The sequence below is a fragment of the Danio rerio genome, chromosome 5 (genome assembly GCF_052040795.2).
Source record: "Danio rerio strain M-AB ecotype USA chromosome 5, GRCz13ab, whole genome shotgun sequence".
Lineage (NCBI taxonomy): Eukaryota > Metazoa > Chordata > Actinopteri > Cypriniformes > Danionidae > Danio > Danio rerio.
The window spans coordinates 72122110-72142506 of record NC_141025.1 but is presented as its reverse complement, the minus strand read 5'-3'; the positions used below and the strand labels follow the sequence as shown (position 1 = coordinate 72142506).

Genomic DNA, 20397 nt, shown 5'->3' with positions numbered 1-20397 from the left:
CTTCTTCCTGGTTGGCGAGTCTCTGTGTGAAACCCAATTCTCACATTACAGGTCATTGTAGCCACACTGAATAGTGTCAGTTTATAGAAACAGACGTTCCCCCCTTTGTCTCAAGCAAATCAAGTTACACCAGATTATGAAGAAAAAAATGGTTATTAAATACACCCTGTCCCATTGAGGACATGAAGTCACTTCTGTTACAAACCATAATTGTTAACACTTTTCGTCTTATAGCACTAGTTCAACCATGTTTAGGATTTATTCAATAAGTAAATCAAGGAAAATATTTTTGGTATCATAATAAAACTCTTTTTAAAAATGTTTTTAAAGGGATAGTTCACCCAAAAATGAAAATTCAGTCATAAATTATTTATTCATTTGGCTTAGTCACTTTATTAATCCAGGATCGTCACAACAGAATGAACCGCCAACTTATTCAGCACATGTTTTACACAGCGGATGCCTTTCCAGCTGCAACCTACCCCTGGGAAACATCCATACACTCTGTCATAAATAACAAATTTTTTATTTGTTCCAAACCAGTTTGAGTTTTTTTATTCTGTTAAAAGGAAAAGAAGATACTTTGAAGAATGCTGGAAAGCTGTAACCACTGACTTTCATAGTATTTGTTTCAGTTTTCCAACATTCTTCAATAGATCTACTCCTCTGCTTAAAAAAAAAAAAAAAAAAAAAAAAAAAAAACCTCAAACTGGGATGGATCAAGTAAATGGTGACAGGGTTTTCATTTCTGGGTGAATTATGCCTTTAAGTCTCATGGCATCTTTTAGTAAAACTTAAATGAAAGTATCAAAGAAGTTTTATTGAAAATGACCGATATTTGTTATTGTTAATTATTGTTGTTAAGTTTTATTTTCAATGACAAATTTGCAGTGTATACTGTGGACAGTGCCTTGGGAAATGTTCATTGTGTTTTATTGGTTTTAGTCATCTTTTCACCTGTGGAGGGTTGTGATTGGCTGGCCATGGTCTTCCATAGACTTCAGGAGGAGTGCGGGCATAAATACTGCGCTTGACCTGAACAGACACCAATAAAAGCCAGCAGTTCCTTCCTGGACAAAATCACACACAGGAGCTGCCCAGCTTTTGGATCCAATCCATGTAAGTATTATATTTCATATACACAATTTCCCTCTTCTGCTTTGTTCGCAACCAAATGATAATTTTCCTTGTGTTATGATGATGATTTTGTCTGTCAAATGTAACATTTTGTACGCTGTTAAAGTCAATTAGTTGATTTAAATTAGTTGACAAATTGAGTACTTAATACTTCATGAAAATTTAGTAAACTATTATAACTTGGAGCTGTTAAACTGACTAATTTATTATAATTATGCACATAATTAATTTACTTAATAATTATATAGTAACAGCTTTACTCACTTTTTAAGTTAAGTCAACTAATTGCTTTTCACAGTATATGTTTTAAATAACTTTAGCAAAATTTTAAAATAACTCTACACACTTTATGATCCTGTATTTAACATTCAACACACACAAAACAAATGATATATATTATTTACTGCTGTTTTATTAATCTTTGGGTAACACTTTTTTATTTTAAGATGTCCTTGTTACACATGTTACAAGTGCATACTATAGTAATTACCTTTGCACAGTGCATACTATTAGTAACTGCAATTTATTATGCATAATTACATGCAACTAACCCTAGACCTAACCCATATTCTATCCCTAAACATATAGTGAGTACATAAAATGTAGGTAGTTAAATTATTAGTTACTCTTTATGCCTTAAAATAATTAGGGGCAACCAATCTTTATTTACTTTATTAATAAAAAATAGAATGGGAGCACTTTATTTACGAGTCTTATTGTGTTTATAAACTGTTCTTATGGTGTTTCTGTGTGGAGTTTGCATGTTCTCCCTGCGTTAGTGTGGGTTTCCTCCGGTTGCCCCTACAGTCCAAAGACATGCGGTACAGGTGAATTGGGTAGGCTAAATTTTCCATAGTGTATGAGTGTGGATGAGTGTGTGTGGATGTTTCCCAGAGATGGGTTGCGGCTGGAAGGGCATCCGCTGCATAAAAACAAGCTGGATAAGTTGGCGGTTCATTCTGCTGTGGCGACCCCGGATTAATAAAGGGACTAAACCAAAAAGAAAACGAATAAATGAATGAACCGTCCTTATCATAATCATTGCATAAACTGCACTGTAAAACGTTTCACACTGGTTACAAACTCAAGTTCACCAGCTGCCTTGAAAATAGCCCCTTTCACACAGTGATACCGGTAAATATCTGGAAAATTTCCGGAACGACTTTACCGGTATATTCAAAAAAGCGCTGTTCACACAGGCGAGGACGTTACGGAAATTTTCCGGAAAAGAGCATTCACACATCCATTCCAAAATACCGGTAAATTCTGACATCATTCACCACAAATGAGCTTTAAACGGCTGCGCTTGTATTTGTAAACATTTGACTAAATTACAAACTCTGGATGATCAATATTGTGAACAACTTTCGCAGGATCACTTTCTCATGTCGAGATGTTCATAAAATGTGCGTGTGCAGGCGCTCACAGGCTGTTTCACAGGCACACGCAAAGCTTGAAGGTAAACAAACAACGGCTTATCATAAGCATCTCATCGATGATTATTTACACAGTTGGCATAAAAAAGAACATATAAACGTGATCTGACTAACGTCTAGCAGCTAAATGTGTCTGGAAAAATATTCAAAGGTTTTTATTCTCACAAACCGCGCGGACGTAAATGCGTCTGACTGTTGTGATTGGCTAAAGCAGACGTCTCACGTCAGCACGTTCTAGACGTGCACGCGCTTATTACGGCAATCTTCCTTCTGCATTCACACAGCGCAGCATTCCGGCAAATTGCAGGTAATGTTACAACTTCTCTTTCCGGAAAATAGCCAGAACGAATTTACCGGTATTTTCAAAAAGGACCTGTTCACACATACAACCTTTCTGGAAAATTGCCGGCAATTTTCCGGAAAGGTCTGTATGTGTGAAAGGGGCTAACGTGAGTCAACTCAACTTAAAGAAATTCGTTTCAACTTAAGATGTTGAGCTTTAGTTAAATATATCGTGAAACTCAACATGTAATTTTGAGCGTAATACTCGCTACTCACTACTCTTGAGTACTTTTGAAAGGTTTACCTTTTACTCATACTTTGAGTAATATTCACAACAAATACGTTTACTCTACTTGCACTACATTTTTAGGCACGTAACAGTACTTTTACTTGAGTATGATTTTTCAGTACTCTTTCCACCACGGTTTATTTGGCTTAGCCCATTGGTAGTTTAATTTGCATGTTTTACGAGAAAAAAAAAAATCACTTAATCTTAGCATATTATTTCAAAAAAACTCTTTAAATATTTTTCCTCACCCTCAGATCACGTCCAGAAACCTCGTCTCTGGTTCTGCAAGCACCATGACATCCAGCTTCTCCATGACCAGTCACTGTCTGGGACGTACAGCGTCGTTCTCCAGCATGTCTATGCGGGACATTGGAGTTCGGGGACGTCCTAAAGTCCCAGTGTCCCTCTCATCCGCCAATACTCTGTCCCTGTCCCGCTCCACCTCTCTGGGTAATGGCCTGAACATCATAAGCAACCTCTCACTGAACGGTCTGGGAGCCGGTGCCAGCGAGAAGGAGACCATGCAGGTCTTAAACGACCGACTTGCCAGCTACCTGGAAAAGGTGCGCTCGCTGGAGAAGTCCAACGCTGACCTGGAGCTGAAGATTAAACAGTTTATGACTGAGCGAGCACCCAAAGGTCACGACATTGAGGGACTGATGGCACAGGCACATGCAATTGGACAAGAGGTTTGTTATTTTGTCTCGGCGGGTAGATTTACGTGGACGTAAGAATCTAATCTTTTACCTTATTCTGAAGAAGGCGGCACGGTGGCTCAGTGGTTAGCACTGTTGCTTCACAGCAAGGCGGCCACTGATTTAAGTCCCGGCTGGGACAGTTGGCATTTCTGTGAGGAGTTTGCATGTTCTCATGTGTTGATGTGGGTTTCCTCCAGGTGCTCCAGTTTCACCCCCAGTCTAAAGACATGCGCTGTAGATGAATTGGATGAACTAAATTGGCCGTGGTGTGTGAGTGTGTGTGTGAACGTGATATTCTTTTATCTTTGTGTTGTGGCTGGAAGGACATCCACTGCATAAAACATGTGCCGAAATAGTTGGCGGTTCATTCCGCAGTGGCGACCCCTGATAAATAAGTTACTAAGCTGAAGAAAAATTAAAGAATCAGTTTCACTTTTTCAATTTTATACTAGATCTACGTACAGTAGATTGATTAAAGGTCCGACATGTAACTTTCACCACTAGTGGGCGCATATTCACAACAAACAAAGGCAAAGTTTGATGACTGTGACTAAGTTTGTAGTCATGGGAATTGCAGTCCTCATTACATCCTACAGGACACCTGCAGAAAACATGTTCATGATGACTTGAAGTATTCAAAATTTGTTTTCATGGTAAAATGATGCAGAGTAAGGTGCCGATCACACCAAATTCATTATTTGTTGTGAGGGTGGCCTTTTTAAAAAAATTATTGGCAGTAAGCATTATTTATGCATCTTACATTTTTGATAGAGCGATGTGTGTATCTGCGGTTGAAAAAAGTAAACTGGTGCTCCAGCACCAAGACCATTGACATAGTGGTTGGCAAGCAACATAAAAAGCACAGCACATTACTCTTTACTAAAGTCAACAAAAAGGCAGTTCTGTGCGCCATTTTCAGAGCTGAAAAACACTTTTGGTGTGATCTTTTCCTGTCAAAACTAAACGAAAGCGCTAAAGCAATTGCTAATGACATGAAAGCAGCTGAGCTTTTTTAATGCCCCTTTCCTTCACTTCCAGATCATGTGGAGAAAAAGCAGTACTATTTTACCACACCAAGCACTTTGAGCACACCAAGCACTTTTAGGCTTCTATTAATGCTGCTCTGTGCAGCTAATAATTTGTCATGCTGTACATAAATAGATACAAAACGTCTTGCTTAAAGCTGCCAAACTGTTAATCACTTTGCAAGTCCTGTCACAAAATGAGCTTAAAAGTCCTACACAACGGTAATAGAGATGTACGTTTCTGTACTGCACTTAAATAACATTACTAAAATAGAACAACTCCATGTCTAACTTTTTTGTCTGTGTTCACTTCGATTATGCGTTCAGCTGTATATTTAAATTTGGTTATATTTACTCTTTATTTTAAGGTGTTGTTATTTCAGTGTAACTATTTAACTACTGAGCATTATTAAATTATTACATGTACTTACTATATTGTTGGGGGTGGAATGGGGGTTAGGTTACGGGTTAGTTACATTAAAATAAGCACAATTCGTTGTAATAACTATAGTAAACGGATGGAATGTGTAACTACGTCCATCTAAACATGCTGAGTGTCAGATTCTTGTGAAATGTAATGTCTTTAAGTTATTAACAGGCAGTTAACATTGCAGTTTTGTTCTGCAGGTGAGGAAGAAGACGTTGGAGAATGCTCGGATCATGCTGGAGATTGACAACGCCAAACTTGCGGCTGAAGATTTTAGGGTCAAGTGCGTTATTTTTGGGAAATGTTTTTATCATTTAAGAGAAAAATCTATCCTGAAATGTTGTGTTTTACTGGTATATTATGATATTTGTTCATAAACAGATGGGAGGCAGAAGCTACTCTTTGTCAGTCGGTTGAGAGAGACTGTCACGCTCTCAGACGAGCCAAATCTGATCATGATCAGTTCATCACAACCCTTCGAGGAGATCTGGACAGTCTGAAAGAAGAGCTCTATTTCCTGAAGAAGAACCATGAAGAGGTTAAACACATAAATAACAAAGCTTCACCTTCATGTTGTTCCAATCTCCTAAGACTCATTCATCTTCTGAATGAAATTTAAAGGGCACATAGTTTACCCCTTTTGTATGATTTAATATTAGTATTAAGGTTCTTCTGAGTGTGCCAGTTTAGGTTCAGTTCAACACACAGTTCAGATGTTTTTATTATAATGTGTTCAAAAGTGTTATTTTGGGGGCGTGAACACAGTTTGCTGTTTTAGGGGCGTGTAGCTTCACATGAAAATTAGTTTCAAATTCCCGCCCAACGTATTAAGGGGGTGGAGCCAAGAGCTCACCCGCTCTGTGTTTGGCAACAAACAGGCAGAGACGCTGCATGAGAGGATCAGCATTCAGCCGTACATGTACGCCTCGGCCACAGACCAAGTAGAGAGTACACAATCATTTGTGTCTTTGTATAGTTTCTCAGCCAACTGTGTGCTAGGTTAAAGTGCCGAGCTTGTACACAGACTAATAACCACACACACTGAATTAACTTTGACTGAGGCACCGGATGACCCGCTTAGAGCCGCGACATGGCACACCAAACACGGACATTTGCATGTTCAGATGGCACTCTGTGGTAGAGATCTGCGCAGGACTAAATATTGAATCCCGCCAGGTTCTAGCACGAATCCGACCGCTCCTGCTCATATTCAGCATTTGTTGTCCCGCTACCCGCCGCGCCCGTTCACGCTAACGAGCGGGGGAGAACAAAACCGAAAACCACCCAGCTATACAGAAACCAGACAGTCTATAACAAGCTATAACACACACACATAAGCACTCTCTCTCTCTCTCTCTCTCTCACACACACAGAGACAGCACAGCTCATTCGCGCGCACAGACAGCAACAAAGCAACACTCATGTGAGGCAAAGGCGCTCGCACTTTACAGCTACACCTAGTTAAGATCACACTCACAGGGAGCTTTTGTGACCTCGAGAAATGCAAACAGCTGAAGTTTAAGGTAGACGCAATGAAAAGTACACGTTTGCAAACCTACCGAATGCTGATCTTGTGTTGAGCCTAATGAGCCTTACATCTAAAAATAGAGCAAGGGTGTTCCTCTAGTGGCACCGCTTTGACTCACACGCTGAAAATGGCGGACGTAAAACGACAAACTGAGGATATGGTGACGCGCCTCTCAATCAATATTGGTGGGCCGGGGGGACCGCACTCCTATGTAAAGTTGTGGTCGATCTAAAAACCACTCCAATTGGTCCACCGTTTTTATGTTGTTAAATTAAAAAAAAAGGACTCTGTGTGTTTATATCACCCCAATATGACAATCTATACACTATATTTATACACATGTCTGACCAGACAACATGAAAAGTAGATTTTTCACCATAGGTGCCCTTTAAGATATTTTAGATGAAATCCGAAGGCTTGTTCATCCTCCATTGACAGCAACATTCCTGAGATGTAACAGAAATAAAACCAAAAACATTTTCAAAACAGTCCGTCTGACTTCAGAGGTTCAGCTGCAATCAGACGAAGCTCCAAAAACACTTTTGTGCACCAAAAAACTGTGTTTGGACTATTTTGACAATGATTCTGGTTCCTTTTCTACACTTTCAACTTCTCATGACTGTTACTGTCTATGGAGGATGAGAGAGCTCCAGGATTTCATCTAAAATATCTTAATTAGTGTTTCGAAGGTGATCGAAGGTCTCAGGGGATATAAAATATAAAACCCTGATCAACAAATCCTTGATTAGCTCTTAACCTAATCTAATTATTAATGTTGCAAAAAGTGTCCAAATACTGTCTTGCGAGATTGTAAAAGACAACGTTTTCTCTTTCTGTGTAGGAGAAGAACGCTCTAAAGAGCCGTCTGTCCAATGAGCAGGTGAACGTGGAGGTGGACGCAGCTCAGGGCCCAGATCTGGGAGCCGTCATGGCTGAGCTGAGGGTTCAGTACGAGAACATCGCACGCAAGAACAAAGAGGACGCAGAGATTTGGTATCTGAAGAAGGTCAGTGTATAGTCAAGCTCAGACGCCACACTAGGGCTGTTGCACTAGCTTTCACAGTAATAAAGAGAAATTTAAGTGGTTTGGGTAATGCAACCATACTTACCTCTAGCTACATAATTCACGCTCTCCAGAAATGTATACGGGGGTACGTAATCACAATGAGCCTGTGTTGAAATTAACACTGGTTGGGATGAAATGAAGGGATTGTGTGGAACCCAGCATTATTTACAGTGTATAGTATATGAGATCAAATTCCCTTTACAATTTTACAAACAATTTTTTTATTTACGCTTATTATTTTTCTATCCGCGACCACGATACTTTAGGCGGGAATTTGATCCCACTATAGTTTTAGTGAAAGTAAGCTGATCACTCCTTGAGATGACTCTCTGTTCCTGCATCACTCCAAATGAAAGAATCATTCAAGAGTGACCCTTCACTACTCCACACCTCAGTCCTCCATTTATAGTCTGCTGATTTGTCTGCAAACACAGGTGTGTTTTACTGAATGTGTGCTGTGTGTTTGTGTGTGACAGCTGGAGGCCGTGCAGTCGGAGGTGAAGGAAAGCAATGAGGCTCTGCGATGCGCTCATTCTGAACTCAATGAAAGACGACGCTTCCTGCAGGCGCTCGAGGTGGAGCTGGACAGTCTGCGCAAACAGGTGACACAACACCAACTGCACGTTTGCACATTTTGTACTTGCTGGAGGTTAAAATCGTGGCGGTTTGTAGACTAGGGTTACTAAAAGCATGACTCTGAACAATGCCTTTAGGTGTGGTAACTAGTATCATGCAAGACCAGGGTGTTCATATTGTGACCACAGCAACACCTCAGGTATGCATTACTTTGTTATAATTCAGTGGCTTTGTTTCAACTACATGTAAAACATGTTCATAATATACAAAGTCACAGTCAGCAAACACCTTTATGTCAAAAAAATATCCAATTGACATCAAGAATTGCATGAAAAAACTTCGATTTGATGTTAAAACCTTGACATCTATTTGACATCCACACTTTGATGCCCTTTTGACCACCAAAATAATGACACAAAAAGTATTATATTATAAGAAAGTTTTATTAATCTGTAAGATTCAGTTACAATTAACAAATTTACACTGGATTTTGGGTAACACTTCAGATGTACAGAACAATTGTCATTGTTAACTAGTTGCGAATTACCTGCCTGTTATTAACATGCTAATTGTTTGCTAGTATATTTATAAAATACATACTTTGTATAATCTTATTCTACATTGCTAATGCTCAATGCCTAACTACTTTAATAACTATCAATAAGCAGCAAATTAGGAGTTTATTGAGGGAAAAGTCATAGGTATTGATTTATTAATTGCAAGAATTGTACCTTAAAGAAGTGTTTCCCAACCCTCTTGCTGAAGGCACACCAACAGTACACATTTTCAATCTCTTCCATATCAAACACACCTGAACCAACTCATCGGTACATTAAAGAGATTCCAAAACCTGAAGTTAATGGGCCAGATAAGATATCATGTACTGTTGGTGTGCCTCTAGGAACAGGGTTGGAAGAGGCTGCCTTAAAATAATCGACGTCAAAACCACAACAAATTGACATTTAACGCCTGTGTCAAAAATCAATTGCATTACTGTCGTGTAATTGATTTTGGTCATGTTTTGTTGACGCCAATGTTACGACGTTGGTTTGACTTTGTTTTGACGTCAAGGTTGTCAATTAACATCAAGGGCTCTATTTTGACGGTCCATGCACAGAGCGCAAAACGCAGGGCGCAAACGCTTTCAGGGCGTGTCAGGATGCGTTTTTGCTAATTTAAGGATGGGAAATCTGCCTTGCGCCAGGGCGCATGGTCTAAAAGGGTTGAGTTTATTTTCTTAATGAGTTATAGGTGTGTTTTGAGAATAAACCAATTAGAGTCTCATCTCCCATTCCCTTTACGAGTAAGCTGCGTCGCGCCAAGAGCGCATTCGCTATTTAAAGGACGCAAAGTAAGTCTAAGTGGAAAAAATTAGCATTTCACAAGTAAACAGTTAACAGTTTTTTAACAGAAAACTGTTAAACAGAGCATCTACTGCATGAGAATGAGAGATAATGGAACTACTTTCATTTTCGCTCTTGGATAGGGAAACCTTTACGCACAGAGATCAATTAGCCTATAAATAATTAATTTTGTTTTTTAAGCGCAAATATTTGTTTCAAAACTATTTCTAAACTCAGTTCTAATTTCCAGCAAACGAATAAATGAACAATAGTGACCAAATGTTGTCAAAATACTGAGTTATTTCCAAATACACCTGCCATGCCCCATATGGTCTTAAACCTGACAGGTGGGCAAATCTAAGCTTGTTTTTAATAAAACAAATATAAATATGGATATAATAAATAACACTGCTAATAAGAATAACATTATACAAAAGCAAATTGTTATGAATGAACTGAAAAAGCCTCCCGAGATGAAGAAGACATAAAAGCAGTGATTTTTCATATTTATGTAGACTAGAAAATAATATGTTTTGTAATATTTTAATCCTTTATATTTATATCCTATATCTATTCTTATTATATGCTATATATATCCTTAATATTTAAATTTTTTCATTTGTAAAGATATTTGCCCATTGCTGACCGGGTTAGTTTTGGTCTAATGAAAAATCTATTATAGTTTCTCAAAATAGCGACGCGCCAGCGGTCCGCCTCAGAACGCCTTCCTTTTTAGACCAGAACGCCTATGGGCGCACAAATGAGCGCTAATGCATTTGCTATTTAAACAGCGTAGTGCAACGCCTCAAAACGACTCTTGCGCCAAGCTGAAACTACCAAAAGACTATTGCGCCGCGTCTTGTGTCCCACTGCGCCTCAAGTTGTGTCCTCAAGTTTTAGAAACAAAATGTCTCCGAATTTCATGATAAGGTCATTAACATTGTTTTTTTTATTTTTATAAAAATATTAATAAAACTACATTCCCCATTAAGTTGTACAGAAAATCTGACCAATCAAAGAGTCGCAATTAGCAATGCACACTAGAGGTCTGCATTCTCACAGCTGTACCGCATGAGCTGACCAGATTTCTTGCGACGCGGGAATAAATTTCAGAATAAAATGCGGTAGCAGGAGGTAACTCTGGTGTAATTTGAACAGGGCGGGCGGGCGGTCTAACAATATAGCATTCCCGACGTTATTTCAGAACAGCATATCTGTGATTTCTTTATTCTTATTGAGCACCAGTACAGCCAGTGCTCACGACATGCTGAACGCATGGATCAGTGCTTTCTGCACATGTATTTTATTCGCACAGTCTGTCATTACGCCCCATTTACACAGGGCTCCAACGCTTGACAGAAGGGCGTGTCTGAAGTTGAGGCTGATGCGATCATCATTGCAGCGTCAGCCAATAAAATTAGTCAGCACATCGGCTACTGTCTGAGCTAGTGTATTTGCATACAGTGATCTGATTGGCTGACACTTCCGTCAGCGATTGAAAGTTGAGATAGTCCCAAGTTCTGCAGCGAGCAACGCCACTGAAGCGGTGCCGACGGATCCACAATGCAGCTCGGCAGTGCCTGACGTCACCCATTCAAAGTGAATGGGAAACGTTGAAGCTGACGCCCCGTGTAAATAGGGTGTAACGGTTGTAAGAGTGGGCTTTACCAACATGGCGAGACAAGTGAGAAAAGGACATTTAGCTTGCATAAGAAAATGGTCATTTTACTGTTAGGAAACCCACATCAAGTACATCTGATGTATGGAAGTATTTTTCATGCGTCAAAGACACAAATGGAAAAAAAAACTACCCTTTGTGTGATGTGATAAATGCCTCATAGTTTTACCCTTTAGCAGTCACAAGACTGGAACCTCAGGTTTAAGGCTGCACTCATGTCTCATCACAAAGGGGCAAACAAAACTGACATTTCCTAAATCCTTGCAGGTGCCAGAGCAGAAACCACAGACAAATGTGTTAAGTTTGATTGCAAAGACATTCGAATGTACAGTATGATACTGTCTCGGGAAAACGCTTCACACAGCTGTTGATGTTAAAAGCATCTTGACAAGACAAATAAAAATAAACACAATCCTTGCACAACCTACAGTTTTATCTGTTATCTCTCTCTTTTGGTAGTACCCAATTTAAATGTGGGATTTTGGAAATCAGATCTAAATTTAGTGGGAACAGTCGGGTCGGGTAGAAAATTATTCTAAGGAGTCAGCGGGTGAACAAAGACTGAATATAGAGAGGGAGTGGTCGAAAATCTTACGGGAGTGGGACTAAAAAAACAGTCCTGCACAGACCTCTAATGTACACCAAAATATATATTTAGCTTCCCCTTTGAGTAAATATAAACATATATAAATATACATATATATATATATATATATATATATATATATATATATATATATATATATATATATATATATATATATATATATATATATATATAACATATATAAATATGCATATAAAATTCATATTTGAAAATAAACTTGAAATATATGGTTTCTGTAGACACAACTAACAACTTAAATAGTGTTTTATTTCCTTGTTGCTTTTAATTGAAATGTTTCATTCGCAGTGAGTCGTGGGATTGTAATTCTTTTCTTTATTAAAACTGACAGGTACTTGAACTTCAAATAATATGGACAAAAACAGATCCACTCAGTGGTCACACTTTAGTTTTGGGATCAATTATCAACTATTACTATAACATTTGCTTCCTTTAAACTCTAGTTTACTGCTTAGTAATAGATAGTAAGGTAGTTTTGAAGACTTTAAGGGAATGATTACAGGATCTGAAATATAGTCATGCAGAATAAAGCATTCATTTCTGCTTTTTAACTACTAATAAACTGTTATATATATTGTAATAAGTTACTAGTTAATGGTGAGAGATTGTTCCCCAATCTGAAGTGTTACCAACTCATCTGTAAACTCTTTTGGATAAACATTCTTCCAACAGTCAGAACCTCTATCCGGTGGTTAAAGGTCAACAAATATGCCAGTGATCTGTTTAAAGCATCTTATCCTCGCAGTGCTTTTCACCTTTTTTGGACTTTGTTTTTTTTAATCAGATCTGCAATAATTCAGACCACAGTTTGTCAGCAGATCTCCAGCATGTCAAGGTTAACTCTTCAGCACAGGAAACCGCAGTGCGTCCATCTGCTGCTCGGCCCAATGCAAACATACGCCATATATGTTGTTTACTCCTGTGTAATAAATCACTCTGCAATGCTTGTGATGACAAGCTAAAAACACACCACGTCTCATGGTCCAACAACTTCTAAAGAGCAGGTTATTCAACAGAGCAGTCATTTTACAAGATCATCTTTAATAATGATTCTGATGTTAGATGCTGTATTTATATCCAGTGTTGGGGGAAGTTACTTTTAAAAGTGATATATATTAGTCTTGAGTTACCTAAAAAAATAATTAGCTAAGCGTTTTTACTGAAAGTAATACTGTTCCTTACTTTGGCATTACCATCCCGCCCCCCCCACCACCACCTTAATTAGCACCCCTGTTTATTTTTCCGACCAGTTTTACGGAGAGAAACAATTTTCAACATAACAGATTTATTTTATCTTTGCCATGATGACAGTAAATAATATTTGACTAAATATTTTTATTTTTTACAGCTTAAAGTGACATTTAAAGGCTTAACTAGGTTAATTTGTTTAACTAGGCAGGTTAGGGTAATTAGGCAAGTTATTGTATAACAATGTTTTCTTTCTGTAGACTATCACGAAAAATATTGCCTTTCAAGAGTTCACACTTAGCTGATGATCAATAAAGCGTATTTGGCATGCTGTCCCGGGAGAGAGCCCTGAGCTCGTAATATCCTCGGCCCGGGGCTCCCTCCCGTTAGAAGGGCGAGAGGGGAGTTCGAGGTCAGGTAGGTCTCGAAAACTCCCCTGCTTGTCACTGTGAGAAGTGTGATCTGAGGTTGTATTGGATGATAATTTGTTTTAGTCGATTTGGCTATGGTTCATGTTTTGGACGGTGGGAGGAAACCGGGGAAACCCACGCGAACACGGGGAGATCATGCAAACTCCGCACAGAAACACCGACCGGCCCGAAAGGTTGGACCGGCGGTGTTCTTGCTGTGAGGCAACAGTGCTAGCCACTGGGCCACCGTGTCGCCCAATCAGAAAAGGAGGAGGATGAAGGGGTGGAAAGGGGGGAGCTTCAAGACGAAGATAACTGGAGTGACAAACTCAGGTTATTTATAATGCTTCCGTAATCATCTAATAGGGCTGATTACGGAGCTAATAAGGAGCCAGCCGTGTTGATTTTAAGCATGTGATCCTCTCGAAATTAGTTTATGAATAAACCACACAAATGAGGTAATAATTTTGTCCTTAAAATGGCTTTTAAAAAAATTAAAAACTGCTTTCATTCTAGCCGAAATAAAACAAAAAAAAATTCCAGAAGAAAAAATATTATCAGACATAATGTGAAAATTTCTTTGCTCTGTTAAACATCATTTGGGAAATATTTAAAAAACATTTTTAAAAAAAATCCAAACTTTCGACCAGTATTCTGACCTTCGAATTTCGCTAAGGGTGTTGTGAATATTACGATTCTTCTCAGATTGGCGTTCTTGAAGGGAACCTGGAAGAGACGAATCAGAAATACACTCTAGAGATGGAGCGTCTTCAGAGTTCACTCACACAGCTGGAGGACGAGCTCTCACAGCTGCGCCTCGACATGCAGAGAATCAAGACCGATTACGAGCAGCTGCTGCGCATCAAACAGAACCTGGAGCTGGAGATCGCCACCTACAGGCGCCTGCTGGACGGAGAGGACGTGTAAGAACTTTCTCAAAGCATTTTTTCATTGAAACATACAGAACTAATCAGACGATGCACTGAAAACTAATCAGACGATGCACTGAAAACTAATCAGACGATGCACTGAAAAATAACCGATTCGTTGGTTGCAAACAATTAATATGGGCTTAATTTAAACAATCACACTAAATTGTGTAATGTTTGTTAATGCCTGTCATTTGTCTGTTTAAATTCAGCCCATATTAATTGTGTGCAACCTCTTACTTTAGAAATGTTAATAAATAAAATGAATCTTGTTTTTTCAGTGTGGAAAAGCAGATTATCTGACATTTGTTTCCTTTTCTGTGTTTTTCCAGGATGAAAGAGATAGTCACTCCTAAAAGTAAGTCTGTTGTAATTATATCTATACAGCTCAACATGCATGAACAAATACTAATTTAATACTAATTTATAGTGATTAATATACAGTTTTTGAACCGTACAATAGTAAAGTGTATTATACTATACACAGTGCTCAGCATAATTGAGTACACCCCATTTTTAAAATAAATAAATATATATTTTTTATTTCTCAGTGAATATAGGCAATGTATTTTGGTGCATTTAAACAAAACAGATTTATTTAACTGATATATTTATTAAAGTAATATTTTAGTCACCAACCATCTTTAGAAATTGAAAGATAAAGCAATTAAATTCAAGCAAAATATTGTAAAAATAAATTACAACCTTCAAAATTTCAACTAAATTCTTCAATTGTTTTGCTTCTCTTGATTTTTCCTCTTTTTCAAAATTTGTACTTAACATTTTTCTATAACATATCAATTTTGAGGGGCGACGTGGTGGCGCAGTAGGTAGTGCTGTCGCCTCACAACAAGAAGGTCGCTGGTTCGAGCTAGAGATTTGGCGGGACTAAATTTTGAATCCCGCTCCAGCCAGGTTTTAGTCTGAAGCCGACCGCTCCAGCTTATATTCAGCTTTCGTTGTCCCGCTGCCAGCCCCACCCTGTTTTCTACCTGCCGCGCCCGTTCCCGCTAACGGTTTACGCCCGGGGGAGGGGGGATGAACAACGAATGCTGAACACACACACACAGACACACAGCACCAAACAAGTGACACAGTCAGCATCCCGCTCTCTCTCATTGACACACACACACAGCACCAAGCTCTCTCTCTCATATTCACACATACACACCCATAGACAATAAGCTAAACGCAGCATCACGCTCTCTCATTCACACACATACATACAGGAGTCAGGATCGATATTGTTAGAACGCCCGCTCCCGTTCAAAATACACCAGTTACCAACCGCTCCCATGCTTTATTCGGAAATGTATTTCCGCGCTGCAAGAAATCTGGTCGGGTCCCACGGCTGTAATGCAGACCTCTAGTTCAAGCCTCGGCTAGGCCTTAGTTTCCCTAACAAGTTCAAAAACATGTGGTGAATTGGGCAGGCGAAATTGTTCATAGTGTATGAGTGTGAATAAGTGTGTATGGATGTTACCCAGAGATGGGTTGCAGCTGGAAGGGCATCCGCTGTGTAAAACTTATGCTGGATAAGTTGGCGGTTCATTCCGCTGTGGCAACCCCAGATTAATAAAGGGACTAAGCCGAAAAGAAAATGAATAAATGAAATTAAATTTTGGGTGTACTAGTTTTTGGACTGTTATCGCAAGTTATTTTGTGTTTTTCCCTCTTTTGTAGAAGAGCCTGAAGTGAGAACCAGGAAGATTGTGAAGGTGGTCACCCAGACCATGGTGAATGGAAAGGTGGTGGATGAATCCAGTGAAGTCGAACAGATTGAAGAACGAAAAAAGTGAGTCCGTCTCATAAGCGACACACATATTCTTGTGCTTTGGGACAGAAGACCATCGTGTTCACCAAAAACCTTAATAAACATTTCAGTTATACAAAGTAGTGATGTGTCAGCTTGATGATTTTTTTCCGACCGCCTCTTTTTATCATAAAAAAGCAGCACATTTTTACACTCTGTCTCTGATTTTATTTCTTCTTGGCTTTCCTTAGGTCTGATTCTATAAGGCGAGTCGCAGTAGAGCGGGTCATTTAACAATACACCACAGATCGAAAGTCACACGGCGAAACTAAATACATACGATACTCGCTGTTATCCTGGATGAAGTACTATAGTTTTAGAGGCAGAGGTAGAAAAACGATACGTACTGTAGCTGTGGATGGGGATTTGAACCTGTCTGGTCTCAGTGTGAGAAACTGAAGCAAAGGATGAAATCAAGCTGAAAAAGCCCCGACACCAATCCTCCGTGGTGTCAGATGTCTTGCTTTTGTGAGGGTTTCTGGGTGAAACATTGACTGTACTCTCGCCAATCAGTCCTGGTGAACAGGAGACTTTCACTTTGGTTTGCTCTGATAAGCTCGGCTGTTCTTTTGACATCCCAAGAAATATAACAGTTTATATATTTAAAGGATTAGTCGACACAAAAATGAAAATTGTGTTATTAGTTACTCACCCTCATGTTGTTCCAATCCCCCTGAGACCTTCATTCCTCTTCAGAACACAAGTTAGGATATTTTAGATGAAATCCTGGAGCTCTCTCGTCCTCAATACACAGAAATGGAACTGAGATTATTGAAGTCTAGAAAGGAATTGTTGAAATATTCTGTGACTTCAACTGTAAGCATATGAAGCTACAAAAACACTTTTGAGTGCCAAAAAACGTACTTTGTTTGCCTCGGTCCTCTCTTCAGCCACGTCAGGTCCTGGTGTGCATTTCATTATTTTTAGCTCTTCTCGTAATATTTAATTTTCCCAGTGTAAATAATCTGAACCCTTTTCCTCTAATTATATTGTTTATGTGTTTTGGAAAGGTTTTATGTATGTTAAGGATTCTTTATGGAACCTTTAGCGATGTTTCCATTTTTATGTGATATAGCAAATTGTGCATTAAAAACAGTAGATGGAAGCGTAGATATGATTATAATATTACACATGAACCACACAAAAAGACAATACTGATGAGACAATTTCTTTAAATAATTCAAATAAGTGCTTTAAATATACTCAATATTACTCAAAGACTTGTGAAAGTTACTTATGTGTTAAACAAAATACAGTAAATATGACTCATTAATATTAATAATAAACATTTTACTTGCATAAATTCATGCATTTTCACTTAGATGAAATACGGGATAAACTTTCATGCTGGAATGATTTTGTCGATTGGCATACATGTGTCAACAGAATACATTGTGTGAAACTTCAGTGTTTCAAAATGTTCCCCACACAATTAGTGAAGCCCAAGATAGTAAAACATGCACTTAAATACTAAAAAAAAAACACAGGTTTACTGTAAGTACTATGTTTAGATATTGGGTTGGAGACAGAAATGTTGTTTAGTCAGATTAAAAACAATTAAAAGTCTATGGAAAGTCCCCACAATACACAGAAACCTAATATGCGTGTGATGTTTTTGGATCTAAAAGCATGTGCGATGTTTTGTTCCTTTATATTTAGATATTTATTACTCCTTATAATTATAATATAACGTTTCTTCCTGGACAAAAGGGACCTGAATGCAGTAAGAGGGCTAAAAGAAATCATGATTGTTGTTATTTTAAAAATCTAAAGAACCTTCCTTTCCACTATAAAGATCCTTTTGTAGGGTGGAAATTCTCCATAGACTTTAAAGGTTCTTCGTTGAGCCGTACAGTACGTTTATTTACAATGGAAATGCAATACTAATATAACAGTCCCGTTCAGTTTTTAATTTTCATAATGAGGGTGGCTGAAACATGAAAGGTTTTTCTTAAATAACTGACAGCATTTTCAGGCCTTTTGAGCGTTTTTAGATGGAGCACAATGACAAAGTTACTTATGAACAAACAAAAAGCTTGTCTTTTTTTACAGCCTGTGTATTATCCCATATAAACCACTGTGCCGATGAGTAAATGTACTGTATGGTTAAGCATTTGCAATAAACTGTGCATTCTGACTCTTGTTTGGTCTTTGGTGTTTGAGAGACTCATGAAACTTCAGATGATTTTGTATGTCTGCTTTGCTATTGTTGCTGAACTACAGGCATTGTTGTAACAAACGCATTACAAGTTACCACATTTATATGAAAGGTTATTCATATACACCAACCGGCCACTTTATTAGGTACACCTGTCCAACTGCCAAACACATGGCAGCAACTCGATGCATTTAAGCATGTAGCCATGGTCAAGACGATCTGCTGCAGTTCAAATCGAGCATCACAACGGGGAAGAAAGGTGCTACTTCCAACAGGATAACGCACCGTCATAAAGCGCGAAATCACCTCAGACTGGTTTCTTGAACACGACAATGAGTTCACTGTACTTAAATGGCCTCTACAGTGAGATGAGCTCAATCCAATAGAGCAGTGGTTCTCAAACTTTTTTCATCAAGTACCACCTCAGAAAAAAATTCTTTCTCCAAGTACCACCAAAATGAGCAATATTGAAATACAGTAGCGTAGTATGCCCAGTAAAGCAGCTACAACTCTGCACAGTTTAAAAAAACATGGCATATTACCTCAGAAATATAGGCTATATGTCATATATGGCATATTATACACATAATTTTTAATAAATTTTTAAATATATGTAGCATGTACATGATATTTGTCATTCCTCCGTGTACCACTAGAAGGAAGCCCGCGTACCACTAGTGGTACACGTACCAAACTTTGAGAACCACTGCAATAGAGCACCTTTGGGATGTGGTGGAACGGGAGATTCGCATCACGGTTATGCAGCCGACAAATCTGCCGCAACTGCTAAATGCTATCATGTCAATATAGACTAAAATCTCAGGGGAAAATGTCCAGTACCTTGTTGAATCTATGCCACGAAGGATTAAGGCAGTTCTGAAGGCAAAAGGGGGTCCAACCTGGTACTAATAAGGTGTACCTAATAAAGTGGCCGGTGAGTACGTCCTCAAGCCACTAAAACTCCATCGAGTGAACGCACTGCCTCCTTGTGGCAAATTTAGTTTATCAACTAATAAAATTAGATTTTCTCCACAAAAAAAGCCCTGGGAAATGTTTAATGTTAATACAAAAGCATTAATTGTTCTAATAATTAATATGAACTGATAATTATCTATTTATAATACTGTAATACTCATGAGTTTCACTGAAACAAAGAAAAACAGCACGAACTTAAAACTGGAACATTCATTCATCCTTCAGCCTACTCCCTTATTTATCAAGGGTCACTACAGTGGAATGATTCCAGCATATTCCAGCATATGTTTTACACAGGGCTTCCAGCCACAACCCAGTACTGGGAAATAAAACTGGAACAATCATTTAAAAAAGAAAAAAGTTATTTTGTCATATTTAAAGATGAATGGATTACATAAATAATGTAAAACCATTAAAACGTATATATATATATAATTTTATTATTATTATGTTGGCTTGGCTATGTAACAATAAAATTAATAGTAACAGGCTACTATTGTAAAATTATCTCTTTCATAAACAAAACAGTAGTCTTCATTAATATTATTTTTATTATTATTATACTATTGTAAAATATAAAATAAAAGTCTTTAAATCCTGAAGATGCTAACGTTAGATGTCAAGGCAAGTTACCACGGGTCACCATATAAAATGATCCAGATAATGTTGGATTACAGTTTTTTAAGCTCTAACTCCAGATAAACATTTATGTTCCCTTAAGTAGTGTTAAATTGAACTTAACTATAATAAAAAGCCGATGTTTACGGAAAAGCTGTTTTCACAATGAGCCACCTGTATCGGTGTCCTGCCCCTT

At 38.3% G+C, this 20397-nt stretch overlaps 1 protein-coding gene and 1 long non-coding RNA gene across 4 annotated transcripts; one reads left to right on the top strand and one right to left on the bottom strand.

The window, feature by feature from the left end:
• Nucleotides 1–1045: 1045 nt before the first annotated feature.
• On the top strand, nt 1046–17932 carry krt1-c5 (keratin, type 1, gene c5). 2 transcript variants are annotated; one of them, XM_087252841.1, is made up of 10 exons: nt 1046–1119; nt 3399–3833; nt 5495–5577; nt 5676–5832; nt 7664–7828; nt 8365–8490; nt 14414–14631; nt 14970–14995; nt 16321–16432; nt 16642–17932. In XM_087252841.1, exons 2-10 carry the CDS (start codon nt 3438–3440, stop codon nt 16682–16684), a joined length of 1326 nt encoding a protein of 441 aa, XP_087108967.1. In that variant the 5' UTR covers nt 1046–1119; nt 3399–3437; the 3' UTR covers nt 16685–17932.
• LOC141385666 (uncharacterized) lies at nt 14030–18851 on the bottom strand. Of its 2 annotated transcripts, XR_015492112.1 has the most exons (4): nt 17103–18717; nt 15765–16965; nt 15660–15689; nt 14961–15618 (listed from the first exon to the last, which is right to left on the bottom strand). It is a non-coding gene; the product is annotated as an uncharacterized LOC141385666 (long non-coding RNA). The 2 variants fall into 2 exon arrangements; XR_015492113.1 differs by lacking the exons at nt 14961–15618; nt 15660–15689 and adding an exon at nt 14030–14611 and having other exon boundaries at nt 16798–16965; nt 17103–18851.
• Nucleotides 18852–20397: the final 1546 nt, after the last annotated feature.

Bases quoted from the DNA above. Each gene is read 5' to 3' on its own strand.
- krt1-c5 (XM_087252841.1), top strand. From the start codon at position 3,438: ATGACATCCAGCTTCTCCATGACCAGTCACTGTCTGGGACGTACAGCG. The intron at 3,834-5,494 runs GTTTGTTATTTT...TTTGTTCTGCAG, and splicing joins CACATGCAATTGGACAAGAG to GTGAGGAAGAAGACGTTGGA. The intron at 14,996-16,320 runs GTAAGTCTGTTG...CCTCTTTTGTAG, and splicing joins AGAGATAGTCACTCCTAAAA to AAGAGCCTGAAGTGAGAACC.